The sequence below is a fragment of the Girardinichthys multiradiatus genome, chromosome 18 (assembly GCF_021462225.1).
Source record: "Girardinichthys multiradiatus isolate DD_20200921_A chromosome 18, DD_fGirMul_XY1, whole genome shotgun sequence".
NCBI classification, from domain to species: Eukaryota; Metazoa; Chordata; class Actinopteri; order Cyprinodontiformes; family Goodeidae; genus Girardinichthys; species Girardinichthys multiradiatus.
The window spans coordinates 18,387,506-18,401,888 of record NC_061810.1 but is presented as its reverse complement, the minus strand read 5'-3'; the positions used below and the strand labels follow the sequence as shown (position 1 = coordinate 18,401,888).

The window sequence follows — 14,383 nt, the reverse complement described above, 5'->3', positions numbered from 1 at the left end:
GACTATAGCTTCACTGTGTGTGCATCTATGCAAGTGATATTCTTAGTAATCAATCTTTGATACTTTCTGATCCTTTGTATGTTAAACATGTGTCTATAGGAGGGCATGCATTTTCTTCTCCAGTGACAGCAGACCAGACTCCCACTGTTCACCCTTCTGCACCAGCCAGGTTCAAAGCAAGATCAGAAAGAACACTGCCTCCAGAGGGGAGTGCTTGCGTGAAAACGCACACATCTCACTTGTGTGATGTGTGCAGGGGAATTTTGCGTGTCTGTGTGTTTAACAGATGAATTTGTGTGTGCTTTGCATGCATGAGCTCCAGCTCCTGTTCCCCAGGCAGTGGCTGTCAGTGGAATAACTAGGTAGGGCAAAGTCAGCGAGTGCATGTCAGATTAGAGTACCCCCTACCAGAAGCCCAAGTAGACTGCCCCATCAGGACACATCATAAACAATCAAGCACGCACACACAGACAGGACCTCTCATGAACAATGCTAATCTCAGTCTCAGTGTTATGATGACCTACCAAATCAAATATCTTCTGTTTTTCCAGGTGTGTGTGTCAGGAGAGAGGTGTTTTTTTTTTATTCTTTCACACATTTTCAGCGGTTTTGATGAAAGGTCAGCATCACAAAATCTATTTCCAATGCTATTTCCAAGTTTATTTCCAATGAGTGAGCACAAAATGTTCCATGTCATTATGTTTTATTTGATGTTTAATGTTTCAGGGGACACATTTATTATATTAGGTTCCTCTTCTCTGCTCAGGAAACAGATTTCTGCTTCAATTATTAAATTGGGCTGCAAATAGAAAAGGAATTAAGTGGGTATTTATCTTATGGCGGTAATAGTGTGGTTACACATTATGTGTATCAGAGATGTTTAAAAGTACTTTTTTCCAAGTGTACCCCAAGTCTCAATTCAACTTTCAGACGACTGGAATGAATGTTATCTAGCCAGATTTATTCTATTTCATCTGCCTAAAACGTTCATTGCTAAAGGTTATGACATCATATCTATTGTTTGGTGATTAATTTGAGACATGAGCATTTACCAAAATACATTTTTTTCATAATCAAGTCTTAAGACATTAAAGCTCAAGTCAGTCAAGTTTTAAGTCTCTAAAATGTTAGTCCAAGTAAAGTCTTTAGAACACAAGTCCAAGTCAAATCTCCACTCTTTAGAGGATGAGTCTCAAGCCTTGAGCATGAGTTAGAGCCAGGTCCTAAGTCTTTAGTTCATGACCTGAGTCAAGTCTCAAGTCTTCCAAGTATTATTTTAAGCCAAGTTTAGAGTCTTTAAAGCTTCCTTTTTAAAGTCTCAGATTCAACTCCTTTTCTGTGATGTTTCTGCTTGCATAATATTTCATCTCAACATTAAAACTAAAATTAAAGTCCTAGGTCTTTAGTCTTTAGGTCCAAGTCAAGTATCAAGTTTTTCGATCTGGAGTCTGAGTCAAGTTTTGAGCCAATAGAGCATGAATTTGAATCAAGTCTAAAGTCGATAGAGCTTGAGTCAGGGTCACGTCAAGCGTCCTGTTGTCTGACTTCAGTCAAAGTCTCGAATCCCTTTCCACAAAATTACACACAGTAGATAAACATTTAGGCCTTTTGCAACATTGTTCAAATTGTATTGTACTGCTGTTGGATCTAACAATTATTTTTAAGTTATTCAGAATCAGCTTTATTGCCAAGTTCATACATACAAACAAGGAATTTGACTCCGGTACACTTTGCTCTTTTGTTTTGTTTTTGCATTACAGAATATACATATTTACAATGTACAATATACATATATCTAATGAAAAAGGTGCATTTGCAACATCTGTATGCTGTTGTTCTGTACTCTATTGAATATTCATCAGAGAAACACCCTGGGGGAAGAAACTGTCTCTGTGGCGGCTGGTTTTAGTAAACAGTGCTCTGTAGCAGCGGCCTGAAGGTAAAACTCTAAACAGTTTATGTGCAGTGTGTGTGGGGTCTGCAGAGATTTTAGCAGCTCTTTTCCTGACCCTAGACCTGTATAAGTCCTGGATGGAGGGAAGGTCAGCCCTGATTATTCTCTCTGCATTCCTGATTATTTGTTGCAGTCTGGACCTGTCCTGTTTTGTGGATGAGCCAAACCACACTGAGATGGATGAAGACAAGACAGATTGAATGATGGCAGTGTAGAAGATGACCAACAGCTCCTGTGGAAGGTTGAACTTCTTGAGTTGCCTCAGGAAGTACAGTCTCTGCTGGGCCTTCCTTTCGATTCTGTTTTGTGTTTTAAGTGTGCTGTGTGTGAGGTTGTGTACGGTGACACCTGCTTGTATACATTTTGCATTTGGGTTATCTAGTAAGCATGTAAGGGATGCCATAGCAACAATAATCAAAAACACACACAAACACACACAAACAGATGGACAAAGCACATACAATAATATCATATAACAGCTAAGCAAATTAGCAGAGGGGTCAGAGAATGCGTTTTTCTTCCAGCCTGGCATAAATTCCGATTCAAAACAATGTTTGTTTGTGTTTCATTTGTATGTGTGGGTTGCTATGCTACTGTTCCATCAAATAATTGCTGATTACCAAATAAGACATGTCTGTGTGAGTGTGTCTGTGTGTGCTACTGAGTGTGAGACTGAGTTTAAAAGAGGTTCTTCTGCTATACGTAAACATATGTTCACATATGCACAAGCATTGTTTCCGTTTATTGTGTTGTCATGACCCCCACCATGAACTGGAGCCTTTAAGGCTGATCGGTGGTTCTCTCTCCTTTCATGCAGTACTGTTTATTCCACAAACATAAAGGGGGGGGGGGGTGAGAAAGACAGAGTCTGTGTTTGTTCAAAGTGGTAACATGAACTTGAAGTTGGATTTCTGCTGATACCTCACAAGCAGGCTGTGACGGCTGCTCGACTCGGTTCCTAGCAAACATGGCATATTACCTAACACATACACAAACAGAGGGGAATTAACAGTGTAGTGACGGGAGCATTGTTTGTTAGGTTGCTAGTGGAAACTGGAAATTGGAGTAAAACCACAGCTTCCCTCAAAGTGCTTCCTTATTACAAATAGATGCCATCCTGTTGGTCATTAATCATTTTGCTTCTCACCCACTCCTGCTCTCCCACCTGTGAGTTAACTTATCAGTGTTGCCATCCAGAACCCAGGTGTGTGTGTACATGTGTGTGTGTTTCTCTATGTGTCTTCTCTCACACATTTTTATGACAACTTCTTTAATACCTGCCAAGCCTGATTGTGATTGATTCTGTGCACAGGGATAATTATCCTCCACGCTGCAGGTGTATATAGGTGTATGCATGCAAGCTCCCAAACACAAACTCACACAAACAGCCACGGAGTCAGGTGAAGGCTTATACAGACTCACATCAAGACACGCTGTTGGATTCAAACATGTGACCAGCCAGCTGGGGGGAAACAAGCGGAGCGTGTTAAATTCCCAGACGCTTTTCTCAATGCCACAAGCATGCGCTCAAGTTACGTGATGTTTCAGCTTGTCATCGGTTAGAGAAGCTGTCTGCCCATATACTTTTTTTCATATTTGAAAGAGTGGCTCTACCACTTGATCTTTCTTTTAACCCTTTTTGAGAGGAACACCATCTCCTTGCTTCTCCCTCTTACATTCTTACCCACACAATAAAGCTAGATCCTTCCAAACTCAAGAACAAGTAAATCTGACAAGCCTCAAATGTTAGTTCTAGTGGATGTAACCCTTTTTAAAAAAATAGTTTTGAAAGCAGATAGAGAATGGTTTTGGTGTAAAATACAAGAGAATTTATGGTCCTGTTTAAACATTTCAGATAATACAACACGGGTTTTGTTTTAAATAAACATGGCATATGTATTAGCCACCTCCTCATTAACTCCATCTTCTGTTCCCATGGAAAGATTAAAATATCTCCCGCTAGTCTGTGTTTGAACTTGTCTAGCAGGTGACATTTAAAAATCAGTTTTAAATGCACTCAGAAAATTACCGTCTTACCTTGCTTTCATCTACTCTACCCTTTTTATAGACACACACACAAGCGTGGACTCACACTGACGTGACGTTTTTGTTTAGCTCTGGTTTGTGAGGAGGGTGTGTTTTTATGGAGCTACCAGTCAGGTTCTTCAACAATGCCCACACATTTAGACATGTCAAAGTCCCTTCTGTCAACATGTTGGAATTACACAGGATCTAACAAGGCAATTAGATATGAGTAAGCAGACATTTGAATGGAAAAGTAGATATACATGTTGGTATGAAGATGGCTGATAACTGTTTCAGAGGAAAATACATGTGTATTGTATACCAAGTGAATGTGAAAAGTCAATATGTAAAAGTAAAATTTCATTGTATCTGACATGATAGATGAGAAGATGTTTATTATTACAGTTACATTGGTAACTTTCCAGGGTGTAGCCCGCCTCTCGCCCATATGCTGCTGGAGATAGGCACCAGCTCCCCCCGCGACCCTGTACGGAAGAAGCGGGTATAGAAAATGGAAGGCTGGATGATGACGACATGAAAAAGCAAAGTGATGCCAAATTTCCAAAATAACAATTCTTAACACAGAAAGAGTGTGATAGACAGTAAGCATCCTTTGTTGTAATTGTACACAGGCCTCTCACGCATCATTGTGTCACACCACATTATCTCTGCCTGAACCTTCACCCCCTTGATCCAAACCAGGCATTATGACCCTGAGCACCACTGTTAGCACCATGCTTGTTTATCTGTTTGTTTTCATTGGGTACAGAGGAGACGAGATTTCGGGGAGAGATAAGCAGCTTACATTAGGCCAGAGCAGACTGGCCCACCAGTTTACTGTGCACACATAATAATATACACCCAGCTAGGCATTAGAGCACACCAGCTGTGGCACTTACAAGAACACTGCAAATATGAAGACTGAATATCCATAATGGGTCAAACAAAATATATTGAGTCAAATGCTGGTATTTCTGGGGTATATGGGGGGAATACAATAAGAAAGCTAAATTTAACAGGCCTACATTTTATGATTGTTAGTCAATTGTAATTTTGCAGTTTTTTTTTTTGCAGCTATGCACACACACACACACGGTATAAAATGTTAAAACAGTCTAAAATATAAAGCTGATGGTCAAGTAGCTTACAACTGCCTTCTGTACAACAGCCAGCAGGGGAGCCTACTGAGTTTCCAAACATTAGTTTTTAAAACATGTTTGTAACACAAGAAAATTCTCTCTTTGAGACTAACATAAGTATATGTTTATGCATTCATAACTAAATGGAAGGTACAACTAAAAACAGCTTGTGGCCAAGAGACAAGAGAGTACTCATCATTTTTAGTTAGAAGTTATTAAACATATCTTCTCATCTCATAAAAACAAACAAACAAACAAACAAACACTATTTGAGACCCCATATTGTGTAATAATGCTGGTTTTTGTGCAGGAGTTGCTACATTATTTGTGTGGCAAGGCCTTTCAGAAACATGTCACAGTTTGACACTTTAGATAACGTCTGCCATTCATAGCAGTTCTGTGAGTCATGGCGTGCATTTCCTAAATTTTTCCCAGTACCTAAACTTAGCCTTTGATGGCTGTTTGTGCACAGACACCTGCTATTTGATTACCAACACTTACAAAATGCTGAAGCAAGAGGCATAAAAGGAATCTTCAACACTTTGCAGAGTGCACGTGTGTACAGGTCCTTCTCAAAATATTAGCATATTGTGATAAAGTTCATTATTTTCCATAATGTCATGATGAAAATTTAACATTCATATATTGTAGATTCATTGCACACTAACTGAAATATTTCAGGTCTTTTATTGTCTTAATACGGATGATTTTGGCATACAGCTCATGAAAACCCAAAATTCCTATCTCACAAAATTAGCATATCATTAAAAGGGTCTCTAAACGAGCTATGAACCTAATCATCTGAATCAACGAGTTAACTCTAAACACCTGCAAAAGATTCCTGAGGCCTTTAAAACTCCCAGACTGGTTCATCACTCAAAACCCCAATCATGGGTAAGACTGCCGACCTGACTGCTGTCCAGAAGGCCACTATTGACACCCTCAAGCAAGAGGGTAAGACACAGAAAGAAATTTCTGTACGAATAGGCTGTTCCCAGAGTGCTGTATCAAGGCACCTCAGTGGGAAGTCTGTGGGAATGAAAAAGTGTGGCAGAAAACGCTGCACAACAAGAAGAGGTGACCGGACCCTGAGGAAGATTTTGGAGAAGGGCCGATTCCAGACCTTGGGGGACCTGCGGAACCAGTGGACTGAGTCTGGAGTAGAAACATCCAGAGCCACCGTGCACAGGCGTGTGCAGGAAATGGGCTACAGGTGCCGCATTCCCCAGACCTGGGCTACAGAGAAGCAGCACTGGACTGTTGCTCAGTGGTCCAAAGTACTTTTTTCGGATGAAAGCAAATTCTGCATGTCATTCAGAAATCAAGGTGCCAGAGTCTGGAGGAAGACTGGGGAGAAGGAAATGCCAAAATGCCAGAAGTCCAGTGTCAAGTACCCACAGTCAGTGATGGTCTGGGGTGCCGTGTCAGCTGCTGGTGTTGGTCCACTGTGTTTTATCAAGGGCAGGGTCAATACAGCTAGCTATCAGGAGATTTTGGAGCACTTCATGCTTCCATCTGCTGAAAAGCTTTATGGAGATGAAGATTTCATTTTTCAGCACGACCTGGCACCTGCTCACAGTGCCAAAACCACTGGTAAATGGTTTACTGACCATGGTATCACTGTGCTCAATTGGCCTGCCAACTCTCCTGACCTGAACCCCATAGAGAATCTGTGGGATATTGTGAAGAGAACGTTGAGAGACTCAAGACCCAACACTCTGGATGAGCTAAAGGCCGCTATCGAAGCATCCTGGGCCTCCATAAGACCTCAGCAGTGCCACAGGCTGATTGCCTCCATGCCACGCCGCATTGAAGCAGTCATTTCTGCCAAAGGATTCCCGACCAAGTATTGAGTGCATAACTGTACATGATTATTTGAAGGTTGACGTTTTATGTATTAAAAATACTTTTATTTTATTGGTCGGATGAAATATGCTAATTTTGTGAGATAGGAATTTTGGGTTTTCTTGAGCTGTATGCCAAAATCATCCGTATTAAGACAATAAAAGACCTGAAATATTTCAGTTAGTGTGCAATGAATCTAAAATATATGAATGTTAAATTTTCATCATGACATTATGGAAAATAATTAACTTTATCACAATATGCTAATATTTTGAGAAGGACCTGTACAGTGCAATATGTGACCTATTATAGAAAACATGAACATACACAAAGGTTAACTTTTTATTAGATATCAAGTTTCTTGGAAATCTGTGACAACCTTGTAACAAAAATGAAAAGTTAATATTTTGAGAATAAATGGCCTACTTCATGCATACAGACATAAACACAGATTCACTCATCAGCCATTGTGATCTGAATTTTTTTTATGACTGTTAGCATTTATAAATCAAACAACTAGACCTGTATATGATGATATAATTAATGTTAATAAGGAATTTTAATAAGGAACATGCTGCAAGTAACAAATTCAAAATGAGTGAATATTTGAAAAAAAAAAACAAAACAATCATATATTGTCTTTGTGTATTCAGGTGCAAATAGGTGGAACACGATTTGCAAGTCATAGCATTCTGTTTTTATTTATGTTATATTCAATGCTCCAACTTCACCATCCTGAATGGTACGATGAGTCTAGATTTTGGACTTATGCTGTGCACTGTCAACAACAGCAGCTAAAAGCACTCAGAGAACATGTCTGAGTCTGTGATGTACTCCTGGTACATTACTTTGATAGGTGAGGAAATAAAATTGAACAGATTAGACTGATTAAAACTACAAAGTCTGCCGGGGCTTGAAGGTGAAAATCTAAGGGTTTGAGACATATAACTGCAAAAAGCTTGCATGAATGAATTCATTTGAAGAAAATTTTATAATTTAAAAGCAAACATGGTAAGAATTTTGTTACTAAAATTTGTCAAAACATTTTTTTATTAAACAAAGTTTAGAATAAACGTTTGTGGGACATCAAAATAATTAATATAATTTAGAAAACAAAGATAGTTACAGTATCTTACATCAAAATATCTTAAATTATGAACAACATTTTGCAGGACCTGAAAAAGCATGTATGATATGAACTCATTAAATCCATTCATTTTGTCATACTTATGATCTTGAAAACGTAAGTATCAGGAGCTATGGTAGGACTTGTTTTTTATTCATCTGGATCAGCTTGCCAAACTAGACAATTATAACATTACAATGATGATTTAAATAAGATACATCATTAAACATTTGTTTGAAATTATTTTAAACAGGATTAAAAGTTGCATTTTATTGCCTATGAACCCAAATAAAATGAGAAAAGGTAGATCTGGTATTGTGTGTGTTATAAATGAAATATTTAGATTTGCAACTAACTGAGATTTTAAAGCACATCACAGTGAGGCAGTGCTACTCAGTGCTTGTTCTGCAACCCCTAATTATGCAATACAAAAAAATGTGTCACCTGCAAACACAGCATGCCAGAAACTATTTTGAGCACTTCTAACAAAAAAGAGTAGAAGATCCAGTGGATTAGTTTTAGTTTTCATAGCAATGCCACACAACAATAAGAAAATCCCTATAGGCCTACTGGTAGAGGGGTTGCAGATGATGTGGCTAACGCTAAATCTCAGCCACTCCCAGGGTTGTATGGTCTGTATGAACTGTATGTTGTATCTTATTTAGTTTGACATGTTCGTTAATGCAACAATTATAAAATAGTGAATCAAAACAGGTTAACCAGGCAAGACTTACACATTATTTTCCATTCGCTACTTTGTAGGCATAAAAAATGCAAGGAAAAAAAATCATACAGTTAATTACCGTCACATATAATGGACTAAACAAAAAGGAAATTCGATAAGACAGATGATTTTATTTATTTTTTTTTGACACTCCCATTCACATTCAGCTGCCACCCATATTCATGTCTGACATCGAACAGAGCATTTAGAGAAAGTCTTCCTGCTAAAAAGGGCGTGGGCAGCAGAATCTAAAAAAGGCTAAAGGTCATGGTAGAAGTAATCCTCTATGGTATTTCAGGTGACACTTGAAGAATGCCTTTCCGGGATATATGAGAGGTTATATATGGCAACAAGCACGACAACATTTCTAATTTAAACTAGGCCATTCAATTAAAATCCTTAGCTGTTTGTCGTAGCTCTTCTTCAGGAACCTAACCCAAAATCTAGCAAGTTCAGTCTTGCAAATAAATAAAAAAATATCTAAACAAATATATAAAATAATTCCACTAAACACCCCCATACATCTTAACCAAATATGACTATTCATCACTTATATACATACTACATTTATTGAGTAAAATGGTTTGTTGACATGCCAACAAAGACAAGCCTGTCTGTCTGTTTACAATGCGCAGACAAATTAATGGGGGAGTTCCAAAGCCGAATTACTGCTGACCAAAAAACCATTTCCCTAACAAAATCATAATGATCCGAAACACATCGGGGAAAATATGTTATAGACTGACAAAGCAAAAATGGAACCTTTTGGAAGGCATGCATCTTGTTACATCTTGCATAAGAATGACACAGCATTTCAGAAAAAAAACACATCATATCTACAGTCAGACATCAACGCATGTCTGTCCATCAGTTTGTGTCCTTAAGCCAAGCATCTAACGCTAACACCTAGGTTACACAACAGGACAATGATCCAAAGTACACCAGCTAGAGAAACTCTGGACCTAAAATGAATCAATATGCTGTGCCATGACCTTAAGCAGATTATTCAAGCTCCAAAGCTCTCAAATGTGGCTGAATTCAAATGATGCAAAGGAGAGTGTGTAAGCATTCCTCCACAGCGATGTAAAAGATTAATGGCCAATAATTAAAACGCTTGATGGCAGTTGTTGCTGAAGAATGTGGTAAAACCAGTTATTAGCTTTAGAGAGCAATTACTTTTTCAACAGAACTTGGTCATTTTTCAAAATGTCCAGGTTGTCTTTGGATATCTTTTTTTCTCCTAATAAATGAAATCATCATTTGAAAACACATTTTTGTAGTTTGCACTGATATATTTGATACTAATGTGTTTGATGTTCTGATACAGTTAAATGAGACAAAGAAGAAACAACTGGGGAAATCTGTAAGGAAGCAAAAACCTTTTTATGACACTGTGTCAGCTGGGTTGACATGTAGTACGACTCATAAAACTTGTGTCAGACATCTCTTGCATGCTATTGTTTCTAAAGCAATAAACGGTACCTATCTCCAGAGTTCATTGGGGTGAGAGGCAGGGTACACCCTGGACAGGTCACCAGTCCATCACAGGGCAACACAGAGAGACACTGGACAAACAACCATGCATACCCTCAAATCTAAGGGCAACTGAGAAAGACCAATAAACCTGACAGTCATGTTTTCAAACTGTGGCCGGGGAACCCGGAGAGAAGACACACATGCATGGGGAGAACATGCAAACTCCATGCAGAGAGACCCCAGGCTAGGATTTGGACCTAGGTCCTTCTTGCTACAAGGCAACAGTGCTGAAACAGAATCAGGATTTTATCTAAGAGGAACATCAGCTTTGCAGAACATAAAAATTGCTGCTGTAAAAAATTTATTTCTAACTCAGTCTGCTTGTGATGACATAATCAGTATGACAAAAGGTGTGATCTTTATATTATTAAAGACTTTATTTCATTACAAAATTGATATATAAATAAAAACTAGCTTGGAACTTTGAACTTCTATAAGAAGCTGCTCAACTATGACCACAATTTAATTTAATTTTAACAATGTTAATTTAACTTGGAACTGGCTCTTGATAAAAGTGAAATGGCACAACCTTGATATTTTAAAATGTCCAGTCCCACAGATGACTAGTTGCCATTACTACATTAAATTATAATAGCGATAAACGTTAAAGGCCTGTCTTCAAAATGTTTTGTGAAAGGGGCAAACTGATTCAGTGTGGAAAAGCTTTAATGTTGCATATTTTCATTACCTTTAAAGTAAATAAAGGGGGAAAAAATCCTTGGATAAAATGATACCAGATGTTGATTAGAATCCTTTCCCCAAATAAACTCAACTATTAAGTTAGACACTGCCAATATCTTTGTATATATTTGTTTGTTATTGTGCACAGAAAAACTATTTTAGACTTTAGGCAAAAACAAAAATTACTTTTCAGTATAATTAATGTTACCAGGAGTAAAAAAATCTCATACAAAACTTCCAAAAACTTTCTTACTCCCATTTTAATTTTTTATCAGGAAGTGGAAGATTACTGCAGCAGTTTGCTTAAGAAACACACAAGAAGTCAAGACTCATTAAGATTACTGGTTGGTCTAAGACTTTAGGTTTAAACACTACAACTCACATGGTGAGTTTGAAGCCTGGCATAGGTGATCATAGGTGAAGGAATAAAGGAAGAAGAACAAATGGCAACAAAACTCACCTCGTTTTCAGCTGATCAAGGTTTTTTCTCAGGTCCTCGGAATTTTCTTTGGCCTTCTGAAGGTCGGTACTAAGAACGGTTTCTCTCTCCTCAGTGATCTTCACCAGCTCTTCCCTCTGCTTTCTTAGTTCCACCAATGCCAAGTCTTCCAGGTCCCTTCTAAGCTGTCTCTCCCTCTCTCCGATGATTTTCTGATAGTCCTCTTCCATCTCTTTCCTCATTCTCTCATATTCTGCTTCAAACTCCTCTTTCAGTGCTTTCGTCATGTCCTGGTTCCTTTTTTCCAGCTCTTCTCTGGTGATTTTCTCCCTGACATCAACTTGTTTCTGGATCTGCAGCTGAAGCTCACTCTCCCACTCCAGCCTTGTTAGCTTCAGTGCTTCATGCTGGACCTTCTCCCTCTGGGCAGTCTCCTTCAGTTCTTGGAGCTCAGCCTCTAACTGAGCCAGCTGTGTGCGGAGCTTATGAAACTCATGGAAAACCAGGTAGCTTACACCGCAGTAACGGCACACTGTCTCACTGTGCTCCATCTGAGGAAAAAATACAACTTGTTGTCTCCCACTTGCTAAAAAATACACACAACTTTAAATATGCAGTGTGGCTAAAAGACAGGTAACTTACCAAAACCAAACATATCCCTCGGAACAAGACTTAGAAAAAACATTGAGGTCTAACTAATGCAAATTGTGGTTGAGAACTAAAAACTGAAAAGATGTCCACGCTAAGACAGCTAATGCAGAAATGTCCTTGAAAGGTGGTCTGTGTTCATTTAATTGGCTAATCTAGCTGGACTTTCAACGTATCTGCTTAGGGACTTGGACAGGACTTGCTTCAACTTACTGAGTTCTCCATCTCCAATGGCTCATAAAACTGGACGATGACAGATTGGAAAAACATTGCCTGGTCTGATGAGTCTTGATTTCAACTGCAACAGTTCAGGCTGGATATTTATATAATTTAAACACCACCGCTTACCTGACTAATCCTGCTGACCTTGTTTGTTCCCTCATTACCACAGGTTACTCCACCTCTGATAGCTACTTCCAGCAGGATAATGGACCATGTCAAAATGCTCATATCATCTGGGATTCGCATCACAGAGATGCAGCTGACAAATCTGCCGCAACTGCATGATGCTATAATGTCAATATAGACCAAAATTTCACAAGAGTATTTCTGACAGATTGTTGAATATATGTCATGAAGAACTTAAACAGTTCTGAAGGCCACTGGTGTAAGTGATAAAATGGACAGTGAGTGCAGTATGTTACATGTGGCTGAACAACAGTTTCACTGGAATTACTATTAGTATTTTTGTTGTTGTCACATCCTAAACATCCTACTATTATGCATTAAGCTCACCTATTTTGATATTTCTTTTTTTTCCCCTTTGATTTGGAGGACCACAGGCTAGGAAAAACAGAGCTACATGATGGAAGGACAAAAAGCAAATGATTGACCTTCATAACGAAGAAAGCAAAACATCTACAACATCTACAAATATCAGATATATTGAAACTGATAATTCTGTGAACAAAAAACATCCTTATTAGCCAACAATGCGAAAACAAAGACTGCAAACAACAGTAATCAGTTTGTTTTGTTCTCAAACTAAGGACCATACAAATACAAAGTGATTTAACAAGGGGGTAAGCATAAGCCTGTGTCAAATTTGTTCAAGATGCTGCCTAAAATGACGATCTATATGTATATATAAAAACCACTGCATGTTATCCTTTCAGCCCTGCAATTTCTGTTCTTCTTTAATCAATATGATTATTCCTTCTGACAGACGCATTCCTCTCTGAACTACAATAGCCTTGACAGGCTGTTATTAAAATCTGATGATTCCTACCTTTTCAGTCAACACAGCCTGTTGGTTGGAGGCACTAAAGAATGTCAATATCAACTTTATTTACGTAAATAAACTTTATAAAAAACACATTCCACCAAAGTGTTGCACAGGGAGAACAATAAAAGTCACTTGATAAGAGCAGAAGAAAAACAAACAATCCATGGACAAGAACTAATTATGGTATGTTAATATTTTTCATGCTCTGTTTTAACAAACTGGCAAATATGCGTATTTTCTTTCTAATTTATAGTTGTTTAGGTTTTTTTCTGTATGTTTTCAAACTGAATAAAATATATACAATTTTTCACACCTGCCAAGGTGCACAGGACTTATATATATGTATGTATATATATATATATATATATATATATATATATATATATGTATATGTAGATAGATACTAAGACATATCAATATACATATACAGTACAGACCAAATGTTTGGACACACCTTCTCATTCAGAGTTGTCTTTATTTTCATGACTATGAATATTGTAGCTTCACACTGAAGGCATCAAAACTATGAATTAACACATGTGGAATTATATACTGAACAAAAAAGTGTAAAACAACTGAAAATATGTCTTATATTCTAGGTTCTTCAAAGTAGCCACCTTTTGCTTTGATTACTGCTTCACACACTCTTGGCATTCTGTTGATGAGCTTCAAGAGGTAGTCACCTGAAATAGTTTTCCAACAGTCTTGAAGGAGTTCCCAGAGATGCTTAGCACTTGTTGGCCCTTTTGCCTTCACTCTGCGGTCCAGCTCACCCCAAACCATCTCGATTGGGTTCAGGTCCGGTGACTGTGGAGGGCAGGTCATCTGGCGCAGCACCCCATCACTCTCCTTCTTGGTCAAATAGCCCTTACACAGCCTGGAGGTGTGTTTGGGGTCAGATTTCCACTGGTCTAATGTCCATTCCTTGTGTTCTTTAGCCCAAACAAGTCTCTTCTGCTTGTTGCCTGTCCTCAGCAGTGGTTTCCTAGCAGCTATTTTACCATGAAGGCCTGATTCACAGTCTCCTCTTAACAGTTGTTC

General features: G+C 38.4%; 1 protein-coding gene across 3 annotated transcripts in view; it reads right to left on the bottom strand.

Annotated features, from left to right (window-relative positions):
- The window catches only part of lekr1 (leucine, glutamate and lysine rich 1), a 126,913-nt gene that overhangs the window by 76,203 nt on the left and 36,327 nt on the right, over window positions 1-14,383 (bottom strand). For all 3 annotated transcript variants that reach the window (XM_047390941.1, XM_047390942.1, XM_047390943.1), the window contains exon 3: window positions 11,491-12,020. In XM_047390941.1, the coding sequence (XP_047246897.1) occupies window positions 11,491-12,020 (530 nt within the window). The remainder of the gene's footprint in view (window positions 1-11,490; window positions 12,021-14,383) is intronic.